The sequence below is a fragment of the Rhinatrema bivittatum genome, chromosome 1 (genome assembly GCF_901001135.1).
Source record: "Rhinatrema bivittatum chromosome 1, aRhiBiv1.1, whole genome shotgun sequence".
NCBI classification, from domain to species: Eukaryota; Metazoa; Chordata; class Amphibia; order Gymnophiona; family Rhinatrematidae; genus Rhinatrema; species Rhinatrema bivittatum.
The window spans coordinates 448,620,128-448,638,655 of NC_042615.1; the positions used below are offsets into that span (position 1 = coordinate 448,620,128).

An 18,528-nucleotide genomic window follows, 5' to 3' on the forward strand; every position below is an offset into this window, starting at 1 on the left:
CTTCAGGTACAATGGATGATTTTAATGACAGGTTACAAATTTTTACTAATAGGTCTGAAATTTCATTTTTTAGTTCCTTCAGAACTCTGGGGTGTATACCATCCGGTCCAGGTGATTTACTACTCTTAAGTTTGTCAATCAGGTCTACCACATCTTCTAGGTTTACTGTGATTTGGTTCAGTCTATCTGAATCATTACCCATGAAAACCTTCTCCAGTACGGGTACCTCCCCAACATCCTCTTCAGTAAAAACCGAAGAAAAGAAATCATTTAATCTTTCTGTGATGGCCTTATCTTCTCTAAGTGCCCCTTTAACCCCTCGATCATCTAACGGTCCAACTGACTCGCTTTCTGCTTCGGATATATTTAAAAAAGGTTTACTGTGAGTTTTTGCCTCTACGGCCAACTTCTTTTCAAATTCTCTCTTAGCCTGTCTTATCAATGCCTTACATTTAACTTGCCAATGTTTATGCATTGTCCTATTTTCTTCTGTTGGATCCTTCTTCCAATTTTTGAATGAAGATCTTTTGGCTAAAATAGCTTCTTTCACCTCCCCTTTTAACCATGCCGGTAATCGTTTTGCCTTCTTTCCACCTTTCTTAATGTGTAGAATACATCTGGATTGTGCTTCTAGGATGGTATTTTTTAACAATGACCACGCCTCTTGCACAGTTTTTACTTTTATAGCTGCTCCTTTCAGTTTTTTTCTAACTATTTTTCTCATTTTATCAAAGAAAGAACAATCCATAAACAATTATTAATGTGGTTTTGGGAAATCCACTGCTTATAAGAAAATTACTTCTTACCTGCTAATTTTCATTCCTGTAGTACCATGGAGCAGTCCAGATGGTGGGTTATGTCCCCCGTCCAGCAATTGGAGTCAGAACAGAACTTCTGAGGGTGCTGCTCTATAAGCCAGTGCACCCTCCGTATGCTCTCAGTATATAGAATATCAAAGCCAAAGCCAGATAAATGAGGATAATGATGAATCAAGCTACATAAGCCCACTGTGTATGGGTAACACACAAACTTATCAAACAACTGATATCGAACCAACTTGCAAAAAGAATTGTGGAGCGAAGCCCCTAACATAGGTGTGAAACAGCGGAATTGAAGAAACAGAGACAGAGGTTAGTTTGAGCAGTAAACCCCCCAACTTTTCTGAGGGAGGGCATCTGGACTGATCCATGGTACTACAGGAACAAAAATTAGCAGGTAAGAAGTAATTTTCTTTTCCCTGTATGTACCAGGATCAGTCCAGATGGTGGGATGTACCCATGTGTCCCTAAAGAGGGTGGGACCCTAAGAGCCCTGCTCGAACTACACTGTCCCCAAAGTAGCCAGAGGACGGCGACTGAAGCTGTAGTCGGTAGTGTCGCACAAATGTATGCAGAGACTTCCAGTTCGCTGCTCGGCAGATCTCCTGAACGGAAACAGATTGACTTTCTGCCCAGGAAGCAGCCTGAGAACGAAGAGAGTATGCTTTTACCCCCAACGGGGGCTCCCTACCCACTCCAATATAAGACGTTACGATGGCCTCCTTGAGCCAGCGAGCGATGGTTGTCTTTGTGGCCTTATGACCTTTCCGTGGCCCTGACCAGAGGACAAAGAGATGATAAGACGAAAGTCATTGGTGACCTCCAGGTAGCGAAGCAGTGTGCGCTTGACATAAAGCCTTCGGAGATCCCGTGAGTCCTCCGTAGAGAAGGAGGGCAACTCTACCGCCTGATTCAAGTGAAAAGCCGAGACCACCTTAGGAAGGAAGTAAGGTACCGTGCGTAACGACACACCAGATTCAGTGAAACAGAGGCAGGGTTCTCTGCATAACGCTTGCAGTTCAGAAACTTGACGCGCAGAACAAATGGCCACGAGGAAAACCGTTTTGAGAGTGAGGTTCTTGAGGGTAGAGGCCCGCAGAGGTTCAAAGGGAGGTCCAGCGAGGGAACGCAGGACCAAATTGAGGCTCCAGGAGGGACAAGGAGACTGGACCAGAGGCCTCAAGTGCTTAACTCCCTGAAGGAAACGAACTATGTCAGGATGAGAGAACAAGGACCTGTATTCCTGTGAACAAACCAAAGACCCCAGGGCCGCGACCTGGACCCGTATAGAATTGTAGGCTAGCCCTTTATCCACGCCGTCCTGAAGGAACTGGAGGATCTGAGGCACAGAAGCCGCCCTCGGGCTTGTAGTGTGTGAAATGCACCAGGACTCAAAGACGTGCCAGACTCACACATAAGCGATGGAGGTGGATGGTTTTCTAGCCCTAAGGAGGGTCACGACTACCGGATCCGGGTACCCCCGGCGTTGAAGGCGCGCCTTTCAAAAGCCAAGCTGCAAGACAGAAGCGTTCTGCCTGGTCTAAAAATACTGGTCCCTGGTGCAGGAGTCGCGGCAAATGCCCCACCGCTAGGTTGATCAGGTCCGCGAACCACGGTCGGCGTGGCCACTCCAACGCCAAAAGGATGACCGGACTCTGGTGCCTCTCTATTCTTCAGAGGACCTTGCCCACTAGTGGCCAGGGTGGGAATATATAGAGCAGAAGATGAGGGGGCCAAGGGAGAACCAGCGCGTCCACTCCTTCTGCGCCGTGGTCCCGTCTGCGACTAAAGAATCTGACCACCTTGGCGTTATGAGCAGTGGCCATGAGATCTAAGTGGGGAACCCCCCAGCATTGGGTGAGAAGCTGCATTGCCTCTTCGGAGAGCTCCCACTCTCCTGGATCCAGATTTTGTCGACTCAGGAAGTCTGCCTGGATATTGTCCATCCCCACAATGTGTGAGGCTGCCAGATGGGACAGATGTCTCTCCGCCCAGGCCATCAGACTGTCCGTTTCCAGGGAGACTTGTTGGCTCCTTGTGCCCCCTTGACGGTTGATGTACGCCACCATAGTCACATTGTTGGACAATATCCGGACCGCTCGATGCTGGATGAGCGGGAGAAAGTGTTCCAGTGCCAGACGCACCGCCCTTGTTTCCAGTCGATTGATGGTCCATGTGGGCTTTTCCTGTGTCCATAGCCCCTGGGCCGATCTTGACTGGCAGACTGCCCCCCAGCCGGTCAAGCTGGCGTCCGTGGTAACCACCACCCATTCCGGAACTTCCAGGGGCATTCCCTGAGCCAGGTGGAGCGGGTCCAGCCACCATCGGAAGCTGTCTCTGGCGCACTGGGGGAGCGGGAAGACAAGCTGATAGTCCTGAGACACCGGCTTCCAGCAAGAGAGTAGTGCCCTCTGTAAGGGGGTAGATGTGTGAAAACCCAGGGTATGAGATCTATGGTGGACACCATGGATCCGAGGAGCTGCAGGTAATTCCAGGCCGTGGGGGCTGGTAGAGCAGAGAAGCGATGTACCTGCTCCCAAATTGATTGCGCCCGATCTGGACGCAGATAGACCTTGCCCTTGGCTGTGTCGAAGCACGCTCACAGGAAATCCAAGATCTGCGACAGGAGGAGGGTGCTATTGGAGAAGTTGATGACCCAACCCAAGGATTGGAGAAGATGTACCACTCGAAAGCCCGCTAGATGTCCCTGTGCGATAGTCTTGGAACGAATGATCCAATCGCCTAGATACGGCTGAACCAGAATGCCTTCTCGTCGGAGGGCTGCTGCTACCGCCACCATTACCTTGGAAAATGTTTGGGGAGTGGTCGCAAGACCGAACGGGAGTGCTTAGAATTGAAAGTGCTGTCCCAGGATCTTGAATCGAAGGAACCGCTGATGCTCTTGGAGAATGGGTATGTGCAGGTAAGCTTCCGTCAGGTCCAGCAATGCAAGGAATTCCCCTCTGTGGACTGCTGCTATTACGGACTGTAGGGTCTCCATCCTGAAATGGAGAACTCTGAGTGACTTGTTGACAATCTTGAAATCCAGGATCGGTCGAAAAGAGCCATCCTTTTTGGGAACCACAAAGTAGACTGAATAGTGGCTGGAGCCCACTTCCTGTGGGGGTACTGGTATGATGGCCCCAAGACCTAGGAGTCTGTTGAGGGTCTGGCAGACCACGAGCTGCTTGTGCGGAGATCCGCAGGGGGAGAAGAGGAACCGATCTTTTGGGGGTCTTACAAATTCCAATGCGTAGCCTCGCCTTAAGATGTCCAAGATCCACTGATCCGAAGTGATGTGGACCCACTCCTCGTAGAAGAGCGAGATGCGTCCCCTGATCTTGGGGGTCGAGGAGTGGGACACTCTGGCATCATTGGGCAGCCTTGTTGGCAGCCTTGTGGGCCACCCCTTCCCTGGTTGGTCTTCGGCCTCGAAAGGACGAGTCCACGACTGAGACCTGGCGGAGGGAGGCCGGGGTGTCGTCTGCCTGGTGGCACGGGATCTACGCTGCGTCCAAAAGCGGTTTCTGGAGGGATTAAAGGACCTGGGGCCGGAGGACCTGGGTCTGTCCTCAGGTAACCTGGGTACCGCATTTTCCCCCAGAAGCTTGATGATCTGGTCTAGATCCTCCCTGAAGAGAAACTTGCCCTTGAACGGCAGGGATCCCAAACGCACCTTAGATGAGGAATCCGCTGACCAGTTTTGGAGCCAAAGGAGATGTTGTGCCGAGACTACCGAGACCATTGATCGAGCCAGTACTCTCACAAGGTTGTAAAAGGCATCAGCTCCGTAAGCGACAACTGCTTCTAGGCGGTCTGCCTAGGAAGCTTCCTCGGGTGGGAGAGCCTGCAAAGTCAACAACTGTTGCACCCAGTGAAGACCCACCCGCTGTGCCAGGGAAGTGAAGACCGCTGCCCGAATCCCAAGGGCAGAGACCTCAAAGACCCTCTTGAGGAGACATCCAGCTTCCGGTCCTGCAGGTCTCGCAGCGCCGTGCCCCGGTTACCGGAATGGTTGTACGCTTCGTGACCGCCGAGACCGCCGAGTTCACCGTCGGGACCTTGAGAAGGTCCAGTAACTCCTCAGGGAGGGGATAGAGCTTTTCCATCGCCCTGCTGACTTTTAGAGAAGATTCGGGTGCATCCCATTCCCTGGCTATCAGTTGCATAAAGGTGGGATGGGTAGGGAAAGCTTTAGCTAAGGGGCGGAGGCCCGCCAGGACGGGATCCCCCTTCTTCCCTGATGCGGAGGGTCCTGGCAGTTCCTGTGGTGGGTCAAGGTCCAGCTCCTGAAGGATATAGGGAATGAGGTCATCTAAATCTTCTTTCTGAAAAATGCGCAAAACTGTTGGGACGTCACCTTCCAGTTGGGCTCTCAGAAGGGGGTCATCCAGACCCTGCAGAGGATCTGCAGAAGCTGGATCGGGCCCTGGAGAAGCACCCGCTGTCGGGAGGCATCGCGAACACACCCCCTCGCGGGAGAGCCGGGACCCCGGCTCCCCGCAGGCAGCGCAGCACTTGGATCGCGGCATACGCGCCGCGATTGAAACAGCAAAAAAGAGGGGGGGCCGCGAAGTTACCAGTGCCGCGGGCAGCAGGGAAATGCATCTGCTGTGCCCTGGCCCCACTGTAGAGCATTTGCTCTCCCCAGTCGGTGGTCCCAATGAATGCGTATCTCGGGACCGCTGGCCGAATCGCGGCACAGGGGAGAGAGGCTGAACCCGTCAGCAATCACCCCCGAAGAAAAGCAGGTCCAGCAACCTAGAAAAAAAATAAATAATTCCCAAGAACTTACCCCAAAGAGTGAGAGAGAAGTAAAGAAAACAGGCGAATCCCAAGTGCAGAGCTGATTGCAAGTTCTCAAGGGGCAGTGCTTGAGAAATAAACTAACCTGCCTTTTTGTTTTTTTAACAAACTTGATTCACCAACAAAGAATCATATAGAATAGAACAGGGAAAGAAGAAACAATTCTAAGATCCCAGGGGAGCTAAGGCTCCCCAGCTCCTATCTGCTGGAGTCAGAAGAATACTGAGAGCATGCTGAGGGTGCACTGGCTTATAGAGCAGCACCCTCAGAAGTTTTGTTCTGACTCCATCTGCTGGACGGGGGACATAACCCACCATCTGGACTGATCCTGGTACGTACAGGGAACCATCGAATAAGCAGCATGGAATCTATCAACCTTTTGAGATCCTGTCAGGTATTTGTGACTTGAATTTGTCACAGTTGTAAACAGGATACTGGGCTTGAGGGACCTTTGGTCTAACCCAATATGGCATATTTTATGTTCTTATATTCTTAATCAAGATAGAGTAACTTTTTAGTGAGGACGAGGGGAGGTTTGCCTACCAGCTCGATATTAATCCTTAGGAATTTCAGCTACATAGGATTCTGCCGCAACTACCCAACTGAGGTTACAATAACATGAGCCTTTTCCTATCTTTTCGTTTTTCACCTTGTCTCTCAAAGTGGGCTGGCCACTGTGCAATAGTTCCTCCGGCTGGAAACATGGCCTTCTAAAGTCAGCCAGTAAGTGTCACTGTTGAGCGACTGGTATGACAATCTTGCTTCTAGGTGCTGTGAATGCTGCTGCCGCAGTGTCCATGGCCACTGTCAGCCCAAACACCATATGCCAGGTCCAGGAAATCAGCAACACAGGCCAGGCCAAGCTTAGCTTTTTAACATAATGGATATGTCTCAAAATTGCACTTTGTTACATGGGAGTCTTAACAAGTTGTGATTACCAACAAAAATTCTTATACATGAGAATTTGTGACCCATATACGCCACTGAAGATGAAATTCATGTGGGCTTTATACATCTTTTTTGTTGGTGCATTATATGGTGTCATATTTGACTAAGCCAGTTGTCTCCAGGACCAATATAGCTGCTAAAACTGTGCCAATTACCTAAATAAAAATTTCAACTTGTTTTGCAGAGGATAAATATAGTTTAAGAATTATATCAACTTACATATATATAACCTTACTCCAATCTTAAAAAATCTCCATTGGCTCCCCATAAAACAAAGAATCCTCTACAAATCCCTCTCGACCATCCACAAAGCCATCTACAAAACCACACACCTAGACCTCACAATCCCATTACAGTTGCATTCATCCTCTCGTCCACGAAGTTCTGCACAAAAAGGCTCTCTAAAAACACTTCCATTAAAGATATCTTCAAACAAAAGAGCACTCTCCTCAGCAGGCCCTATCCTAAGGAACTCTCTCCCTGCGAACCTTAGGCTAGATCAATGCCCAATAAACTTCAAAAAAAGACTCAAGACCTGGCTTTTCTCCCAAGCCTTCGTATGAATAGATCTATATTTTCACTATCACCGCAGGATCATCTCATCAGATACCCAACTGCCTAATTAACTAATCAACCAAGAACTCAGATACACCACATCCCCCCTACGACGGCTGACACATTACAGGACTACCACTCGATAAGCAAACCGCTATTTATGTTAGACTCATACTCATTGTTGAAAATGTTATATCATAATCTAATGTTTAATGTTTAATGTTAATTATATTTATATTTATCTTAACCAATCCCAGTTCATACTTCCTGTTCTCTGTAAGACACACATATGTTTTGTCATCCCAAAGTTACTTGTAAACCGAAGTGATTAGCAACATTGTTGCTAGAACTGCGGTATATAAAAAAAATGTTAAATAAATAAATAAATAAATAAATAAATAACCTGATACTAAACTCTGCTAAGACTGAACTCCTTCTCATCTCCCGGAAAACAGTACTACCCACAAAGTGCACCAACTAATAGGGATGTGCAGACCAAAAGTTTAAGTTCATAAGTTCATAAGTCCATAAGTCGAAAGGGGGGGTCATTTGCGGTCAATATGGACATATGGAGAATTCCATAAGTTGAGTCTATGTCCATATGTGCAAATAAAAATTTAAACCCCTCACTCGTCTTAATCCCCCCCCCTCCCCAAGACTTACCAAAACTCCCTGGTGGTCCAGCGGGGTCAGGACGCCATTTCTGAACTCCTTTGCAAGGAGCACGTGACGTCGGCGCCACGTCGGAGTGACGCGGCGTCACGTGATTCCCCGCGGGTCAGCTCCCGGAACCCTCGTTGGGCCCAAAAGGCACTTTTGGCCAGCTTGGGGGGGTCAGGAGGCTTGGGGGGGTCAGGAGGCCCCCCCAAGCTGGCCAAAAGTTCCTTTTGGGCCCAACGAGGGTTCCGGGAGCGGACCCACGGGGAATCACGTGACGTCGGCGCCACATCGGAGTGACGCGGCGCCGACGTCCTGACCTCCTGACCCCCCCAAGCTGGCCAAAAGTGCCTTTTGGGCCCAACGAGGGGTCCGGGAGCAGAACCGCGATGGACCACGTGACGTCGGCGTCACGTCGGAGTGACGCGGATGTCACGTGATTCCCCACGCGTCCGCTCCCGGACCCTCACGGAACTTTTGGCCAGCTTGGGGAGTTTTGGTAAGTCTTGGGGGGGGGGGGATTAAGGAGGGTGAGGGGTTTAAATTTTTATTTAGATCAACAATCGCGATTTCCAACGTATTCAACATAGCTATGTTGAATAAGTTGGAAATCCGATCGTTTACGCCTCATCACTTTTTTAAGTTAAAAAAAAAAAAAGTTGTGTTTTCCATTTAAGTTCAAAACGAATGCACACCCCTACCAACTAACACCATTGTTAACCAAGCAAGAGACCTAGGAGTAATAATAGACAACCGCCTGAATTTAAAAACATTCATTAACAACACAACCAAGAACTGCTTCTATAAGCTGCAGGTTCTAAAAAGAATTAAACCTCCACTTTCAAGACTTCAGAACAGTCCTCCAAGCTGTAATATTCTCCAAGAGAGATTATTGCAATTCTATCTTGCTAGGTCTTCCTTCCTCATCCATCAAACCTCTTCAGATGCTCCAGAATGCAGCAGCCAGAATCCTGACAAACTCCAGAAAAAGAGACCACATCTCCCCTATTCTTAGAAATTTACACTGGCTACCAATAAACTTCAGAATTCTACACAAGTCCATCACCATCATCCATAAAACCATCCACTCCCAAGTCCCTCGACCTCCAAATTCCCCTCAGACTTCACACTTCATCAAGACCTATCAGAGAAGCCTACAAAGGTTCCTTGCTTGTTCCCCCATCTAAATCCACTCACCATCTTGCTTTCAGAAATTGGGCCTTTTCCATAGCGAGACCATATCTATGGAACACCTTACCCCCTGATCTCAGACTAGAACCTTGTTTACTAACTTTTAGAAAAAGGCTTAAAACTTGGCTATTTAAACAAGCCTTTCCCGATTCTAACTGACTCTCTACAACAACAACATCTATTAAGAAAACTATTAAGAGACCTTTCAGCACTATGTAAATAGTTTTTTACTGTAAAATTACTGTAAGTTACTCCTACTCTTGTTTCATTCCTTCTCCAGTTCCAAGTACCCTGTCTTATTGTAACTTTTTGTTCCTTTCCACTTGTTATTTGCTTAAGGTTATTACACCCCCTGTTACCTGTAAAACCGGCATGATATGATTGTATCATGAATGCTGGTATAGAAAAGCTTTAATTAAATAAATAAATAAATAAAATAAAATAAACTTAATGTGTCCAATGTCAGTATGCAGTACTGTCAAGAGAGAGAGAGAGGCTTATTTCCCAGCTCAGAATGGCCATATCTACTCAGAGCCTCTGGTGTTGAATCAAGTACTGCTCTTAAAGAGGCATCTAATAGTTAAAGATCAGCCCTGGAAACAACCGAAGAACGCTGCAACCTGCTCCTCATTTGCAGGGGTTTGCTGCGGACTCTATAGAGGGAAAGGATATGGGAGGAAAAGGGAAATCATGCGCGATTGTGCATAAACAAATATCGAAAGACCATTATAAAAAGGATGGGAAGAGGTAGGGAGGCAGGAGAGGACAAAAAATAATTCACTTGTTTTTCTAATATTGTATTTCTCTGTTTCCATAAATTCACACTGTCTATGTTCATCCAAACAGATTTTACATATACAGGTACCTCAGTCACATCCTACCCTTCCAAATGTCACAGCATCAGTACCTTCTCTTGGTCTGTTTTTGAAAAGAGACTGTTCTTACCTGCAATGGACAACCATTGGCCCAGCGTCAGGAGGGTTACAAGTTTTGACTCGCCGTAGGAAAGCCAGAAAAGGTGTAGGATGTTCTGGAACTCCATGATCAGGCCATGCTGTGAATTGGAACTGCCTCACTTCTCGCTTTTCACTCGAACCATTCTATTAAGCAAGAGTGATGGCTGTAAACATTACACTTGAAAATGCAACCTGCACAAAAGGAATGCAGTGATACGAGACCTACCAATAGAAAGGAACAAGTTTCTTTCACGTGCCCTATCCCAGCAGAACAAAGACATTAGTGTTGCTATTTCTTTTCCTTAAAACTCATTTGATACATGCTCCGAAAAGTATTGTGCCACTTATGCTGGCTACCTATGAAACTTAATGCTTGTCTTGACTGGTAAACCCTACAGAAACAATAAAATAAATTCTGGAAGAAAATACTCTCATTAAACTAGGCTTTTGTGCGGCAAGTTCTTTTCTGCTTCAAAAGAAAGCATTTCAACATTCCAAACCAACATCTATTGATTTTGGGAAAACTAAAGGTTTCTTAGAATGAGAATCTCATGCTTATAAATCAGTGGTTCTCAACTCAGTCCTGGTGAGCACCCTGGCTAGTCTGGTTTTCAGGGTATCCATAACAACTAGGTATGGGATATAATTGCATAAGTCAACATGGTTGTTCGGTCCACTCTATGCAAATGTATCTCATGTACACTCATTATAGATAGTCTAAAATTTATATGGGCTAACATGTCCATAAGGACTGGGTTGAGAATGACCGTTATAAAGCTCCAGGAAGCAGAATGAAAATCCGCACTACTAGACTAAGCAGAAAACTGCAGCATGAGATAACATGAGAATCATTTTATCCTTCTGTGTCACTAATAGCACAAAGATGATTTATGTATATTACTAGAGACTGAGTGCTCCCCAGATGGCCTCCATTCATTTAAAAATAGAATGTGCCACACATCCAGAGAATAATCCTTTTCAATAGAAAGAGAAAAATAGATCGGGTGCACATTCTCAAGACTTATAACCCCATAATTTCACCATTCAAACATAATATTCAAGGAACCTATGCTTACCACAAACTAAAACACTAAGAAACATTCACTGCTCCACCTAATCCACAGCCTACTACTTGCAAATCCCTCCAATCTCCTCTGGTGGAACAAATTGTCATCTAACTAGACAACAATAAACAAGAAATAATCTAGTCTACGAAAAGAAATTAAAAACCTACATAAAGATATGCACTAAAACTATCATCCCCACAACATACCACAAACCCTAAATTCAAACTCAATATTAAGGTACAATTTCCTAAATAGCAAACAGCAATTCTATACCACCAACCTCTGGCTAAAACCCACAAAGGTACATGAAACATTCACTTATAAATCTGGCATCCAGTTTAAGAAATGCCAGTAGCAAGCATTGCAGACCAAATAGTCCCTCCAAATCAGGATGAACCATATCCTCCCATCCAATATATCTGTCAGACAATATTTCTTTGATGCAGGATTAATCATATTAGTCTTTAAAATCAACTTTATAAATATGCAGGAAAGACATGGGAACTGAAATATATTCATCAATTGGATTTCAAATATTATAGTAGATGATACCATCTTTTGTTCATAGATACTACTTTAACATCCGATTCTCAATAGTAACTTCAACACATAAACATCTGCTAATGGATATTTATTTATTTCTCATAATTGCCTTTTGGCCTGAGAGTCCCAAGGTGTGTTGCAAATACTATCATCGGAAAATCCCACAAAAGTTCCAATCAAATTTACAAAACACAATCACAAAAATCACATAACATCCCTAAAATGCAAACTATATAAAAATAAATCTATAAAACATAAATAAGTAAAAACAAATAAAAAATATATATAATCCCTGCTTCAAATGGGAAATTTCACTACCTTACTTTCTGATCCTAAAGAATAAATTTAACAGCTAACCAATGAGACTGATGCTAAACTAATCTCCACGTGACATCTTCTGAAGACCTTCACTGTGCAAATGCCCTCCTCAGAACCAGGGCAGTCGGTGGAGAAAACTACACCCTGGGCAAGGGCTGAGTTTGGCGCCCACCTTCCCTTTTGGGTCCATGTGCTCATAGACTGACAGACTTACTCAAAAAGGCGATGGTGCGCCCCCTCCAGATTCAAGCCCAGGGTGATTGTCTTCTTGCCTACCTCTTGTGACGGTCACAACGATCACAACATACTCCAGTTATTTTTTCCTTCAGCTCTGCCGTCACATCCAAAGAAGGAACCCATGTAGTCTTGAAAGCTTGAGCACGGCAACATCTTTTTTATGATAGTCCACTAAAAGGTCGCACAACCTGCTAAGATTTTTCGTTCAGAATGTGTACAGCTACTGTAACTCTGAACTAAAATAAAATTAAAAAATATACCTTATAAAGTGCAAATGTTCGAACACAATATGTTGCCAGCTCAACGGTGTCCAAAAGTGTAACCTGTATCAGTCCATAAGTTTCTGTTCCTCTGCTGGGCCAATACTGATCACATTTCACCTACAACAAACATTCAAAATACATTCAATGAACTGTGAACATCTCAAAGCTTAATAAATAAAAACACTCAGATTTCAAAAATCATTTCCTGACATAATTTTTCATAAGATCATAATTATACCTACAGAGCCAGAAAACCCATTTAATTTTCTAACTGATAAATTAAAAAAAAAAAAGAAGCAATCCCCTGCTACTCCGATAAGACAGACATTTTAAAACTGTTCCATTTTATCCATAACGCTACGCTGATTTAGTAATAAAAGATTTAAAAAAATATGTTTTACTACAAACACTTCAAGTTTATGAATAATATTCTAAATCATTATCTAAAAGTTTTTCATGTTTCAAAGGAAAATATACAGCAAATTCTTTTCCAAACAGAGTGCTCTGAAAAGTAAGAGGAAATTACATTTAAAGGCATCTACAATTTAAAACTGAATTTTACTTAAGGATAAGACATTTACTTTTGAGAAAAACACTGGCTAAAGACTGTTGCTCATGAAGAGGTGTTCTGTCTTGTTTTGTTACTCATCACGTTTTCGTACAACTAAGATTCTGAATGGCAGAAAAGCCAGTAGAAGAGCAGTGAATGACATCTTGACTTGATTTGGTTGAAAATAGTATATCAGGCCGAGGATACTCAGGAAAACACAGCTAATGGTTCACTAAGGCCCATGAAATATTCAAGTGGAGAAGTGAAAATGTTCTTAAATGTGGGTATAAGATATGCCAGACTTTGATACAAATTCATGAAAATAAAGCATTATGCTGTATATCCTTTCTTCTTATGGGAAGAAACAATCCTAAAGATAAATCCATTTGTATCATTCACTCACAGATGCAATGAAAACACTGTACCACACTGCTGTACTCTATGCCCCCTGTTACTGTGAGATAGTTTTATTGATAGATAGGAGCAATAAAGAGAGGATGAGCTGGAATAACATAAATATTCAGCTTTATAGCTGGAGAATATAAAGAAAACACCACAAGGCCTATGCTACTTTCAGTTCTGTTTGAAGTGTACTATACATAACTTGTCCTGCAATTGGAAGACAGCAGAAGCAAAAAGAACATAATTATAGCTCCTCACATTTCATGAAGTATGAGATTTGTAAGACAAGAGTTTATTTTTTAAAGTGAATAGCAAAGAATAAGCAGTTCCACCTATATTTTGAAATGACACACATGAAAATTAGTATCCACTGTTTTTTAGCTGTGAGCTGGACAACAAAAGAAAACTAACTATGCACCCCCCAGTGCAGCCATATGTAGTAAGCATTTTTCCCAAAAAGCAAAGCGGAAGCTGATCCAGTTGGCTATGTAGCAGTGAAGACAAATGAGAATCGGATGATGAAAAGAAGTCCTTTATTAAAAAATGCCCGACTCTGGCTGAGTTTCACTCTTTAACATAGAGCTGCATCAGGGGCAACTAAAAACAAATATATGAACATTAAAATTGAACACAATTAAATAATTAAAAACAATGAGTTACATGTATAGGTTTACAAACTCAAGACATACAATAAAACAAAACATATGTGTGTTAGACATCAAAATGGTATATAAGGGTGATGTGGAATAAAAAACAGAGTAAACAATATTTATGAAAATGTAAATAGTTAATAAAGTTAAATGTAAAAGTCTTAAACTTGTACAGAACATGATTATTACCATCTCTGTAGGTAGGTAGTCCTTATTTTTTATGGTTATTAATTTTTTTTAATTTTTTTAATTGTCATTTTCAATAACTTTTAATACAGTTCATTTTTTATTTAGGTACAAGTTTAAGACTTTGTATGATACTGCGACATCGCCCCTGCAGGCATACCTTATTTCCTGCCATATTTAAGTAAGCATTATTTACATAGTCATTGTCACTTTTTTTCACTCCTTTTAATTTTTTTATTTTTTTTATTTTTTAACAATCACTGACTCCCTGACATTTAGTTAAGTATTTTTAAATTACAGTCCATTCTAACACAAGGTTAGCCTCTCCAGCACTATTTTATTTGTATATGCAAACATTTTACTTTATTAACTACATTTTCATAAATATTGTTTACTCTGTTTTTTATTCCACATCACCCTTATATACCATTTTGATGTCTAACACACATATATGTTTGATTTTATTGTATGTCTTGAGTTTGTACACCTATACATGTAACTCATTGTTTTTAATTATTTAATTGTGTTCAATTTTAATGTTCATATACTTGTTTTCAGTAGCCCCTGAGGCAGCTCTATGTTAAAGAGTGAAACTCGGCCAGAGTCGGGCATTTTTTAATAAAGGGCTTCTTTTCATCATCCGGTAAGCATTTTTCCTACAGACTCAACATGGGATGAACTCTTTAGTAGAGTGATCTTCACAATTTTTTAAGCAGAGGCCAGTTTGGGAAAAGAAATCTTAAATGTGAGAGTCAGGACCATCACTGGACATAGTGAGGTAGATCTTAAAACAGTACGCGCACGTGTACTTTTGTTGGTGCAACCGGCGCCAACAACAGTACGCCGGATTTTATAAGATACGTGCGTAGCCGCGTGTATCTTATAAAATCCGGGGTCGGCGCGTGCAAGGCTAGGCAAAATCGGCAGCCTGCACACGCTGAGCCGCGCAGCCTGCCTCCTATCCCTCTGAAGCCGCACTGAAATCGGAGCGGCCTCGGAGGGAACTTTCCTTCCACATCCCCCCACCTTCCCCTCCCTTCTCCTATCTACCCCACCCCCCAGCCCTACCTAAATCCCCCCCTACCTTTTGTTGTGCAAGTTACGCCTGCTTGAAGCAGGCGTAACTTGCCCGCACCGCCTCGGCATCCCCCGGCACAGGCCGCAGTGCCAGGGGACTCGGGACCGCCCCCCCCACCTGCCCCCGAACCATTGCCACGTCCCCATACCCGCCCCAAACCGCCCCCTGATCCCCTCCAATGTGGTAGCCAGTCCAGCTGCATAGGGGCAGACAGAGTGACTCATGAAACTAAAATGAAACCTATTCCCCATACTCTTGAGCCCAATTCTACCCATACACTCATCTCTCCCCACACCTTCTAATCAACCCTATCTTATAACTCCATGTCAACCAGTCTTAATCATCACCTGCCTCTCCCATCAGTCAGATTCCATCATCCTGTTTGCACCATCATCACCTCCAAGTCGATGTCGGTGCCACCTACGCAATAGCTGCTCTGTTTCTTCCAGTACTGTGTTTCTCTCAGTGAGTTTGAATCGCATGGTACTGGAACTGCCATGCTCTTCTCAGTCTTGTGAAAACAGAATGGGAATTTGAGCATTGCACAGCTCAAACTCACTGACAGCCATGTGGTGACAGAGGAAAACAGAACAGCTGTTCTGAAGAAGATGGGAGCGTGCATGTATTATGGGAACAGTGAGGGAGTTGAATGCAGGGTCATTTTGAGCCACCACTGGCTCCTGGATCTTATAATGAATAACACAGTTTTAGTACATCTAGCTCTTTCTTGGAATGCGAGCAGGACATGTCACCAATCACGTTGACTACTGTCCCCTCAAAACAAAGATTCCTAAATTCAAATTCAATATTAAGGCACAATTTCCTAAACAGCAAAGAGCAATATTACACCACCAGCCTCTAGCTAAAAGTTCATTAAATCGGGACAGCAATATTAAGGTATTCTCCCATTTTTTATCTAAGGGAAAAATGGTTAGCACATCTGCCCCTAAACCACTAACCTCTTATGTCATTCAGGATACTCTTCTTAATGAAAAATGTACTTCTATAGTTCAGCTGTAGCTAACTTACACAATAGTCTCTCTCTCGCCTAACATTATTTTCAATTTACTTGAAAAATCCTTCAATGTAATTCTATAAGGACCAAAGAAGTGACTCATTTTGAACACAATAAGAGGTCTATTTTAAAAGCCTTGTCATGCTAAAATGGCCATATACACGAGTATGTGGGCCACGCGTGAGCAATGCGTATTTTAAAAGCCGGTAATTACGTGCCTATATATGTGTGCACGAGTAAAAAAAAAAGAGGGGTGGAAAAGGGGGCTGGAAATAAACGCTCCGGCATGGGACCAATAGTTACGTGCATAATGTAGAGATTTAGGTTATTTGTTAATAGCTGCTTTAATAAAAATCTACCTCATGTTGACTAGTAATTGGAATAACAAGGCCTGAAGGGAAAATATTCTGCCCAGAGACTGAACAACTGAGGCTGAGAATGGAATGTGAATGCAGAAATGAATGAGATAAGAAAGGTGCCGAGAAAAGTTAAATAAGAAACAACGTACTAACGTAAGCAGAATGTGTGACGTCCGAGATGCGCATGACCAGCTGACGTAAGAGATGAGTGAAGGGAGGGGAATTATTATGAGAGCCATGTTTTTTCAGTCTATAAAAAGGTAATTCAAATTTTGAAACATTGAGTAATTGGCATTGCTCTTAGAATAGTATATTCTGTAAAATGGGGCTCCTTTTACTTCCGTAAGGAAACACAATCTTGACTTTCCTTATTGTTCTGCTATCTTGATTTGTGTATGCTTGCAATGAAATGAACAAAGCCTGTCAGCTTTTATAAGATCTCTAAGCTACTTAATAAATGCTATGCTCTTAAAACTGAAAGTCTGTCTCATCCCTGTCTATCTCTGGGGAGGAAACAAGCAATAAGTTCAGGGTTAACATTTTAAACGATCCCGTTCAACATATGGTGGAGAATGCAGGGCACTGCAAGGCACGGCAACTGAACTTGAGCACGGTTGTTTCTCGGGCACTGCAGGGCAAGGACAGACTGAACTCCTGGTTTCCTCCCCCAGCTCCCTGGGTATGCCGCGGACCTCAGGTAATTTCTTGCTATTCCTTTCTGTACTTTTCTTTGCGTTTTTCTTTTCTTTCTATGGTACCAGCCTAATGATTTGAACTCCCTGAAAAAGTCAAGTAATGCAAATTTCTTAGTAACCCCAACATGATCTGTCGAGATACGGTACCATCGTGATGGGATTGAGGTAAGCAAAAAAATTGAAAACATAGCACTAGCCATCCAAATAGGGGTATAAGTTAAGACCTAACGGAGCCACAGGCACGGTTAGGCATCACGTGGGGTACATGGCCTACGTATTTTTCTTTACATATGTGATTATTTTTATTTACATTTATAGTAGCTTAAAGTTGGTAATTTGTCTTTTCTTAAGCATTCTAAGTTTGTTCCTTATGTCACGTTCCCTAGTCCCCTAGTACTTGTACTAAGTATCAGGCAGTTTTTTTTCTCCCCTCCCCCTTACAAGAGCAAAGAATCAGAATTTAACCCTTGGATAGGTTACAGTTTTGGACTGTCTGTTTTTATAGTTTGCATGTTGTCCATAGTAACCTAGTTTTGTTTGAAGACTGTAGTTTCTCAGTCCCTATCTTTTATTTATTTCGGGAAAGAATTTACATGGCTGGATGAGGTGAAACATGTAGTTAGTTCCTGAATGCCTTTCTCTTTAAACAAAGAAGATTCCTTTTACTTTTCTGCTTAATATATTATTTCTTTCTTTAGGTAAAAATATTCACAGTAGTCTCTTTAGTAAATAAAAATGGCTTTCCAGGTGATTAGATTGAAAAAGAAAGCATTTTTATTATCTATCGGCATTCCTGCTTCCTGCTTTGCTCTATTGTGCACTAATAATGCTTTGCTAGTGGAGGAGGTTTTGCAGATATCTCGGTAGCTAAGATTCTGCTGAAAGTATTAACTAGTGGTAGTGCCTCCTAGAGGCTTAACAAAAGAAATAAGAAAGTCGTTTAAAATTTCACTTAAACCATTATCTTATTTTATATTTTCCAGATTGACAGAATCTTCTCATTGATTAATTTGAATTTGTGTTGCTCTTATATTAGGTTTTTGATCCATAAACACACACATCTCAATAAAGAATTAAGAGGCTATGCTTCGATGTCAAAGAAATGCACCATATTGAGAGAACTGAATACACCATTGATTTTCAGAAATCATCCCATCCTTTGCCACAGAAGACATCTTGCAACCTTCATTATATGAACTGAACTGTTACTACTTTTTGGCTGATTTTATCTTTG

At 43.2% G+C, this 18,528-nt stretch overlaps 1 protein-coding gene across 10 annotated transcripts in view; it reads right to left on the reverse strand.

The window, feature by feature from the left end:
* Positions 1 to 18,528, reverse strand: part of PTPRD (protein tyrosine phosphatase receptor type D) — a 1,482,181-nt gene that overhangs the window by 137,291 nt on the left and 1,326,362 nt on the right. For all 10 annotated transcript variants that reach the window (XM_029605256.1, XM_029605331.1, XM_029605320.1 and 7 more), the window contains 2 exons: positions 12,357 to 12,476; positions 9,921 to 10,075 (listed from right to left, as the gene is read on the reverse strand). In XM_029605256.1, the coding sequence (XP_029461116.1) occupies positions 9,921 to 10,075; positions 12,357 to 12,476 (275 nt within the window). The remainder of the gene's footprint in view (positions 1 to 9,920; positions 10,076 to 12,356; positions 12,477 to 18,528) is intronic.